The 9,830-nt window shown below is 31.7% G+C and overlaps 1 protein-coding gene across 2 annotated transcripts; it reads right to left on the bottom strand.

The window, feature by feature from the left end:
• Nucleotides 1-874: 874 nt before the first annotated feature.
• Nucleotides 875-9,611, bottom strand: LOC145321842 (iroquois-class homeodomain protein irx-1-A-like). Of its 2 annotated transcripts, none has more exons than XM_080163477.1 (5): nucleotides 9,282-9,611; nucleotides 5,678-6,133; nucleotides 5,255-5,551; nucleotides 4,692-4,845; nucleotides 875-2,187 (listed from the first exon to the last, which is right to left on the bottom strand). In XM_080163477.1, the coding sequence occupies exons 1-5, from the start codon at nucleotides 9,387-9,389 to the stop codon at nucleotides 1,997-1,999; spliced, it is 1,206 nt and encodes a 401-aa protein (XP_080019603.1). In that variant the 5' UTR covers nucleotides 9,390-9,611; the 3' UTR covers nucleotides 875-1,996. The 2 variants fall into 2 exon arrangements, with proteins under 2 accessions (XP_080019603.1, XP_080019602.1); XM_080163476.1 differs by having other exon boundaries at nucleotides 5,663-6,133; nucleotides 9,282-9,575.
• Nucleotides 9,612-9,830: the final 219 nt, after the last annotated feature.

The raw sequence follows: 9,830 nt of genomic DNA, 5'->3' as shown, positions 1-9,830 counted from the left end.
ATAGCAACAGTAGGCAACATATTATGCCAAGAACACCTACCAGACAACTAGCGGACACGTTAGTAAAATATGCTTCTTTATCTGCACACCAATTTACGTGAATGAAATATTTATGCTATTGTTGAAAAAAAGAAATTTAATAATAATATTTTGTCAATTGAATTATTTAAATTGTAAAGAAATTTTTAAATTTCACTTCTTTTTTGTTAGCTTGACTTTTGACTCTAAATGTTATTTAGTATTTGAAAGCGTAGTATCTATATAATTTCCTTTACATCTACATATTTGTTAATATCAAAGTGTCTAAATGACGTTAATATGTTTTTTTAATTAAGACGCTTGGAATTAATCAATGACTTAGCCTTTAAACAGGCCTGGTGTATATTCTTATAAACAGGTAAAACATACAGAAAACGTTTAAAATGTTGATTTATACAGGGAGGGGAAGTAACATTTGACTTTTTATTACACCAGTCCCTAAAGTTTTATAATAACATGTATTATGGGTCTATAACTGTGGGGACTTTAATTTAATTTTTATTGGTTGGTTCAATAAGTTGAGTGTCCAAACATTTCAATCACTAATTGTTAACTACAGAAGGGATAATCATTGAACGGCTATTGTTTTCCCTTTAGATCCTTTGGTTTATATCTATTGGCGTTTGGTGGCCACATATGTATGGCACTTTCAGAAAGATTCGCTATATGTTAAAAGTTTTACAGTTTCTATATTAGTAATTATTAAAGTTCGACATAAAAATAACATTAAAATATCTATCTATTAGCTTGGACAACTTTATAGGGTTTTAGGCTATTTTACTGCACTACCTCTCTTCCCAAGATGCGCCGCTAGGTAAAAGAAACAACAACAAAATTTTCAATTCAAACTTTTTATTTTTTTCTGACAATGGACTTAATTAATATAAGAAAAACAAATAATAACTTAATACATAAGGTTACAACTCATAATAATTCATAATTATAATAATAATATATTTATCACATTAATTTTTGGCAATTTATAAAGGAAATTATTTTTAGAGGCAAATTTTTAAAACTATAAAGATGCTATTTTGAAATTGAAAATTTTATTTTCTCCTTTTTTGTATTTTAATTTTGTTTTAAAAATTTGTCTTTAAAAGCTACAGAAATTGAAAAAATTCAGAACCATCGGTTTTATTACTATTTGCTCTAATTTTGATATTTTTAGAACTATTATTCTAACTAAATTTTTAAAAATGCTTAGGATTACCTTCTAAATTTTAAATTATTTTTCCGATAGATCTTTAATAAATCTGTCTTTGAAAAGAAAAAAAGAAAAAACCATAAAAAAAGAAAAAATGTAAATTATTTAATGCATAATGGGGAGTTCAAAATTAAAATTGCTATGATTTTTTTTATTATAACTGCATGTTAATTTTAACAGACTTAAAATTATGACTTGGTGTTTTTACAAACAGAAATAAAATCACTAGAATTTAAAAAGTGTGTTTTCGTTGTGTAGTATTTTTGTGTTGAAAAGCTACAGGGTGGCCGGCGTATTTTTTCTTGATAAAATTCTACAGGCCACAATTGTGTGTGAATTTATGTGCTTTCTTTAAATTTAGGATTTCTAAAATGTTTATCCATTTCACTTTAACTTTGTAATAATTCTATAAATTCTAATAATATCTCTAAATTATTTTAAAGCCGAATTTAATTGTTTTTTCTCTCCAAAAAATAGTTTTGTTTTCATGAAGAATTTCTATATAAAAACTCAGTAACAATGTTCAAATTTTGTGGTGTACAGGGTGTTTCATGTGACCAGGACAGCTAATTTAACTAGCAAAATCTCTAAACTACTGGACACCCTGTATATTGCGCACTAAATTATTTATCCGCAAACTTTAGCAGCTGAAAGCCGCAGATTATATCTGCGGATAAGCTGTGTCAACTGCGGACAACCGGGCTGATTTTGGCAGGCGCTAGGCTAAAAAATGCGGCTGGCCGCATATTATTAGCCGCAGCCAACACCATAGCTTGGCTTGCTAACCGCCAACTCAGCCATGGACCAGATGCGGGGTTTGGTGGGGGGCAGCGGTACGCCATCCTTGTGTGGAGGTGAGGGGGTGAGCTCTACCCCGCCGGGGGTAACAACCCAAGGGGGTCGGGTGGGTAAACTGCTGGGTATATGGTGATCCTCGGATTCTGAAATAAAAATAAAATAAAATTAATTTAAATCACACATTTTTTTCTCAAACAATTTTTAAGACACATAAATTTGAAGAAAAAACATCTAAATTGACTTAAATAGTCAGAAAAGGGGTATATTTTTAGTTTTAAAATAAACAAATATTTGTAAATTTAAGCAAACAACACATAGAACAACAAGTATTTATTTGTCTGAAAATGTTTAGGCGCCATGGACCACTATAACACCATCTCCCCCCCCCCCTTCCCACCATCCTAAGCATATCTTCTCTAAAATATTTAGTCCCTACCTATCACTCTTATCTCCCCCCCCCCCCCATCCTCCTAAGTAAAGTAAGTTTGGTACATTCTGTGAGCCATTAACCATAATTTTCCTCCAGCTATCTATCTATCTATCTATCTATCTATCTTTATCTGGACCTGTTAACTTTTACAAAAATTTTCGGGTAGACGACAATTTTACAACCCAAAAAATAATCATTTTTGTTTTAAAATTAATGTCATTTTGCTAAATTTCTATTAAAAAAAAGATGTTTGAAAATAAAACAAAATTTTCTTTTTTATACTTTTGTTGGTTGCTAAGTTGTCAGTGCCCATTACCAATTTGACCCCCCCTTGCCTTCTCCCCGCCCCTTGGCTGCTAATTGTTTCTATGTGTCTGTCTAACTAACGGTTGGAAATTAGGAACAAGTCCAGTTTGGGGTAAAAGATATGTCTAGGGAAATTTTATTTTAAATATCAGACAAAATATGCATTAATTTGGGTTAGAGAGTTTCATTTACTTTACATTGAAACTACTAATCAAATAGCCCAATTGTCTGTCCCTCTATCCGTGATAATGGCCGAGAAAAGTATGTTACTAAGATGATCTTAACATTTCTAGAAAAGCGACCTAATTGCGACCAATTTACATATCTGCGGGTTTTGCCCATACACACACACACACACACACACACATGAGCATACACAGAACGACAAACACACAGAAAATTAGGGCGGATTTTGAATAAAACCTCGTCAAAGAAAACTCTTGCTGCCCCCTGGGAAATAATTTGGTGTCAGAAAATTTTAATCCCCCCCCCCCCCATGATTATTATAAAGCCTAAATGTGCTGCATATTTATTCCCTTTGAATTTTGATATTTGATATGAAATATGCCTGATATATTGATAATTATGGTAAATGCTGCGCGCCAAAATATTTAAATTTTATGCATTTCTAAGCGTGACGAAAATAAAACGCCATTTTTAGATCAAAAATAATTAAAATTATTTTTATTTAAGTACATTTGAAAGATTTCTCATTGGGTAGTATAAAATGTGTAAATATTCATTATTGATTTTAAAATGAGGAATTTGATATTAAATTATGGAGTTTCTTTGACAAATAGTTTGAGGTTTAGTTTTAATCTTAAGCAAATATTGACACATTTAATAGTCACCAGTCAAATATGAAACTTTAAAATGATAACAATTTAACATCTTTGGATTTTTTTAACTTTTGATAGTTATTTATTAAATCGTTATATAGACAGCTTTCCGCGGATATTAAAACAAAAAAATGTAAGTTTATAACAAAACTGGTATTAATAATGTGTGGAAAATTGTCTGTAATACGATGCTGTAAATGATTTTTCATTAGGGCTGAGAACCGGTTTTCATTCAGCGGATTTTCATTGGTTACGAAGTCAAACTGGAAATATGTTTCTTATATTTTTTTTAACCCACAAATTAATTTTTTCTCTTCTTTTTTTGTGGTTTTTAGAATAAATATAAAGTTTTTTAAAGTAAAAAGTGTCTGCGAGGAAAATTGATGCTAAAAATGCAAATTTAAATTGATTTTAGAGAAAGAGGGAGAGAAAGAATTAGGTAGCTGAAATGTCAGAATATTTAAAACCATGATAGTACAACTAAAAAATGGCACAAAATCAGATTTTTGCCACCAAAATACTTGTTACTATAAATTGATTTTTATTTAAAAATCTTATTTACAATTCAAGTAAAATTAATTAAGAAAGTATATCGTTCTTCTAACATAGATTAAATTGGAATACCTATTTAAAAGTTAGTTATATATTTAAATAAGTATACCTACCTAAATTTTTATATAATTATATCAATGTTTTCTTTTTTAAAGTGTTTTAGGAGATTTTTGAAAATCTCAAAGCATTTTATTAGTAGAGGCATTTGATAGATAGATTTTGGGGGTGGGTTGGGCCAAGTTAGCTACTTGACAGATTTGGGAGAGGGGGGGGGGAGCTGAGTGGGCTACTTGATAGATTGAGGTACAGACCATTAGTTATTGATGACAGACTAAAAGCAAACTAAAACTTAAAAAAAGGCTTCGGGTCATTTTTTGAGACTTACAGAAGCACTTTTTAGGAATAAGATTGATTTTTATTCAAGGACAGAGTTTTTTTAGGTTAAGTAACAGCCTATAATAATATAGAATGTCAGCTGAATAATTCTAAGACCAACATGCAAATGGAGGTTAAAATTTACCTGTTTGGTGAGGTTTCTCATCCTTGAAAGAATTGTCCTGGTCCTCTTCATCCGAGATGTCGACGTCCTCGTCGTTGAGTCCGTTCTTTGGCTCCCAGGTCATCTTGTTCTCCTTCTTCAGGCGGCGCCGCGCGTTCGCGAACCAGCAGCTCACCTACACGCAAAATTTGAGTTAGTCCACTTTTTTTAAAAATCATAATCTATGGGAGATATCAGGGATCTAAAGGGATAAGACAATAGCTGATAAATTGATGTACATTCCCATTGATGATACACAAAATTAAATCCTCTTTAGATTACAATTATTGTTTGAAACCGTTGAACACTGAACCTAATGAACCAACCAATTATTATAAAACTTAGGGGACAAGAATAATAATCAGCCCAACGTCCCCTACCTCTCTAATTTTTTTTTGAAGAAAACTATTAAAAATTGATTATTACTGGAACAAAATGTATTGTTTTTAATAAATAATATTAAAGAATACTTTTTTATATAAGCAACACTTTAAGGAAAACGTAACATAAAATAAGAATAAAATAATAATTATAAAAATCTTCACCTGTGTTAAAGTCATTTTGGAAATAATAGCGAGCATAATTTTTTCTCCTTTGGTTGGGTATGGATTCTTTTTGTGCTCGTTCAGCCACGCCTTCAAAGTCGCCGTCGACTCGCGGGTCACGTTTTTCCTGGTGGCGGCCAGACCGTAGGCCCCGCCGTACCCATAGGCGGCCAAGGCGGAACTGTCGTAGGGGTAACCATAGGCGGAAGCGGCCAGAGCGGAAGACTGTGTCCAGGCTGCCATTTCGGCGGCTGAGGGTGGCGGTCCGCTGCCCTCTTTTAAACTGTATGGATTTGCCTGAAAAATAAGAAATAAATTTAAATTAAAATCCAATTTAAATTATAGATTTTGAATTATATTGTTTTTTATTTGAGTCAGTTTGAAATTTGTATAATATTTATAACTTACATATTGATAACTTACCAGGGGGTTATAAAAATTTTCCACAGCTAGTGATGCGTAGGGGTTACCTTCGCCAGAAACGGCGGCGGCGTATGGCGAGCCTAGACCAGGCACTGCGCTCAACGCCATCATGGCGGGCGGAAGGCGGGAGTAGGCGGACAGTCCGCTGAGAGGATTTGATGCTGCTGCGGCCGCGGCGGCCTCAGCTGAGGAAAACAGTTGACTGGGATCTAGGCCTCCGGCGGCTGAATGTGGCGGAACTCGCGGCGATGAGTCGGACGGCGGGGAAGAACTGCCGGGCGGCGGCGGAAGAGACAAGGAGCCGAGGGATGTGGGCGGCAGGGAAAGGCGGTGCGGAAGCAGGGATGAGGCGGGGAGAGGTGAGACTGCCCGGCCCTCCTCGCTGGACCCCACAGGGCTTAGTGATGGGTTGGAGGTGGAGAGGTTAGGTGAACTTGTTGGTAAACCAGCTAACATCTGAAAAATAAAAAAATAAATTAGTTTTTTAATAACTTTTTACACAAAAATTAATATTTAACCATTGCGTTAGTACATTAACAACTTTAATAGTTTTTTACAATTGTCTTTTTTACAAATAAATTAGGAAATACAATAAATTTTCATGTTTTCAAGTCAACCAATCATACAATTAACTTTCCACTAAGAAAACATAAAACATACTTCATTAAACATAGAAGCTATAAAAATTAATTTCTATTCTACAAAAAAATATTTTGTGATTTTTAATGTTGAATATTAGTTCCTAATATTTTAATTGTTTAATTTGATTTATATAAAATTTGAAGTTTTGTAGTAAAATTATCTAAATGAGTGTCTAAATGCCCCTTAACACCCATCTGCTTATTAACAAAGAACTTATGAGATAGTGTGTAGAATATGTAGAGAGAGAGTTGAGTGGCTGGCGGCAAATTTGGCGGCAACTAGTCAATTTATATTTGCTACACTAGAGCAGTCTAGCGGAGATTTCTAGAACTTATCACTAACATAATGTTTTTGTCTAAAAACTCAAGTGTTTTTCAAAGTTTTCTAAGCTAAAACTATGTTTTATGATAAAAATTATAATAAAAAATATCCCATTAAAATTGTAATACATAATACTGTCATAAAAATAAAATAAATTTTAAAAAAATGATATTTATATGGACAATAAATTAAAATAATTTTGACACTTGCGTGGGGGTAAATTTAAGTGTTATCAAAAGTGCTTCGTATAATTAATTATGAAACTCAGATCATTTTTCAACAATTCAAGAAATACAACTCCTTAACTGTTTTTTTTTTCTATATCAACTGTATAATATGATATAAATTTCAATCTAATAAAAAATAACTTTTAGCATTATCAAACATTGGAAAAAAGTTTTAGTTATTTTCCATGAAAATTAAGTAAACCTAACTTTTATTAAAATTAAATGATCAAATCTATTTAAAAATTGGGGCAGTTTTGGTATTTTATACTTTTTCTGGTTTTTCATATCTGTTCAATGTTCTAGCTCTGAAGCTGTTTATGACAGTTTTATGTTTTATTATAATATTCAAATTTCTCTGCCCCTCCCCCTTTGGATTTTCCCTAACCCCGCCCATTTCTCATCTTTTTTATCCACTCTCCATTTTCTACCTCTTTTTATCTATCCATCTCTACTTTTTAATATCTAAACATATTTTGTAGCTGTAAATTTTTATATATGATGGGGTGTTTGAATTAAAAGGGGGGAAGGGGGTGTTTATGAAGCCCCATAATATATTGAATAAAAGTGTATGTATAAATAAATTATACATATAAAAACTGTGTATACCATAATACCAGCGCTCTTTAGCATTTTTGGTAATAAATAGAAAAAGCTCATAATTTGGCGAGCTTGGCTATTTATCTTTTTAACCCTCTCTTCTTCTTTGGTATTTATTCAATATATATAATGGTATAAAATATAAATATCATACCATACTCCCCCCCTCCCATACAAGCTCTCTCCTGCAAGCAGTTTAAAACTTGTTATGCAAATTAGGCATCTCTAGAAATATTATTTGAAGTGCAGCTACTCTATAGCAAGTGTTTGTCAGTATCTCCTTTTGTCCACAAAAAAACTTTTTTTGTCAAATTAGATTTGAACATTGACTTTCCATGAAAATTCTTAAAAAAACAAAAAATCAATCAATACAATATGTATAGCAGTTTACTGTTCTTTTTCCATCAAAATTGTAATTGCTGCGCTACTTATGGATATTATGATCCTTGTATTAATAGGACTAAACGTTCATGTATATAATGTACTCGCCTTGTATCTACACAGCTTTAAACAAATAGGCACTTTTTTATGGCCATTTTTTAGTACCCTAGGCCGCTTAATAAACATTATAAACCCTTCTTGCAAAAGCTGGAGGGGCTATGAAGGGATTGTATATATAAACTTTATTAGCAATGACCCTCCCCTCCCCCTCCCCCCAACTGTATTCTTAAAAATCGTGCTTTGACTTATAAGATTAAAAAACTCCACTCCCATTTTTTGCCATGCCATAAAATAAAATTTTAAATAACTTCAGATTTCCTTACTTTTTAAAAACAAAATTGTATTAAATGCATAAGTTGTAATATAATTGAATTTAGAAATGTTAATACTCATGTCAAGTCCAAAGACATGGAATAAAACAATAATTCTTAATGAGAAAAAATATTGATAAGTTTTTTAATTTTTTATATTAGGCTTTCTTTTTTTACTTTTTATTAGCCTTTTTTAAAAAAGATACTTTGAATATTTGCCTGTATTATTTTAGTTTAATTAGAAGAATTAAAGTTCCTTAAGTTGGTTGAAACCAAGGAGGTAGAGGACATTGGGCTGTTTATTACACTAGTCCTCAAAGTATTACAATAATGTTTTCTTGTTATTTGGCTTAACAACCTTTGGGACTTCTATTGAATTTTGATTGGTTGGTTCATTTAGTTGAGTTTCTTAACGTTTCAACCACTAATTATAATCTAAAGAAGGAGTAATTTTGTGTATCATCATTGGGGATATACATCAATTTATAGGCCATTGTCTTATCCCTTTAGATCCCTGGTTGAAACAAGGTTGCCCTTGTAATCTAAATGTAATCTTGAATTTTAGTTTTCGTGTAAAATATTAAAATATACCATAATCATACTTTCCTACGCATACATTAATATTATGTTTAATCTTTAATCTACATTAGTTTTACATTTGCTTTACATTTAATTACCTAAATTACTTCAAACTTATAATTATACAAAAAAAAGTTATTTTTGTAGATATAAGTTTATATTTCTGAGATGTTTTCAATTAAAAACATAACCTTTTTTTCAACTAAATACTTGTAAGAAAAGTTGAAAGTCTAAGAAAATATAAGAAGAATCACATAAAAACAAGGTATAAATATCTTGATCTTTGATCAAGTGTAGATAGTTTAACCTATTCAAAAGATAGGAATAACTATTTACAATTGATTGCAATTTATCATATAATAAGAAATTTAAGATTTCAATGTAAAATGCTCTTAAATTAAACAAAAATATGACTTATAAAGTTTAAAACTATATAAAATAGAAGTGATAATGATATTTTATTCAAAAACTTAAATTTGTAATCACCTGTGCGGCTGTAGTTGAAGGGAGAACAGAATTATAAGAAAAAGTTAGATGAGACATCTTAGATGAACTAAGACTCTTGTCCACGTATATATCAGGTCCTTTCACCATTCACTAGTGCATAGTAACTCTATTATAATGTCTTCACTTTAGTATTTTTTTTTATATATTACATTTAAATAATAAAATATATATTATTTATATATTTTTTATTTGAACATGTAAATATTAGTCGGTACAAGTTGTAGTGTAGTTAGACTTGTATTATGTTGACTACTGTACTAACATGTATTCACTCCATGTACCCAGAGAAAGAGAGAGAGAGAGAGAGCCCTGCAGGGGGGGGGATGGTGCGCACCTCCCCAACAAATAATAACATCCCTCCTCTTGTCTATCTATATAACACTATATCCCCCACTCCCATTGAATGCTTGTATTAACAGATTTTAGTTTCTTTTCCCTTGCCCCCACGTCCCCGTAAAGTGAACTCAATTCAAACCCATCCCATTCCCCCTCCCCCTTTTCCCATGTTTTTGCTAGTAAATATTCCCC

Source organism: Acartia tonsa, chromosome 6, assembly GCF_053477335.1.
Source record: "Acartia tonsa isolate MP-2025a chromosome 6, ASM5347733v1, whole genome shotgun sequence".
NCBI lineage: Eukaryota > Metazoa > Arthropoda > Copepoda > Calanoida > Acartiidae > Acartia > Acartia tonsa.
Note: the sequence above shows the minus strand (reverse complement) of the source record. Positions and strands in the feature narration are given on the sequence as shown.

What these genes read in the sequence shown, in the direction of transcription:
- LOC145321842 (XM_080163476.1), bottom strand. Translation starts at nt 9,389, where the DNA reads ATGGTGAAAGGACCTGATATATACGTGGACAAGAGTCTTAGTTCATCT. An exon ending in CCCTGGTAAGTTATCAATAT is followed by an intron (nt 5,552 to 5,662) that starts GTAAGTTATAAA and finishes CTTATTTTTCAG; the next exon opens with GCAAATCCATACAGTTTAAA. An exon ending in TGAGAAACCTCACCAAACAG is followed by an intron (nt 2,188 to 4,691) that starts GTAAATTTTAAC and finishes TTTTTATTTCAG; the next exon opens with AATCCGAGGATCACCATATA.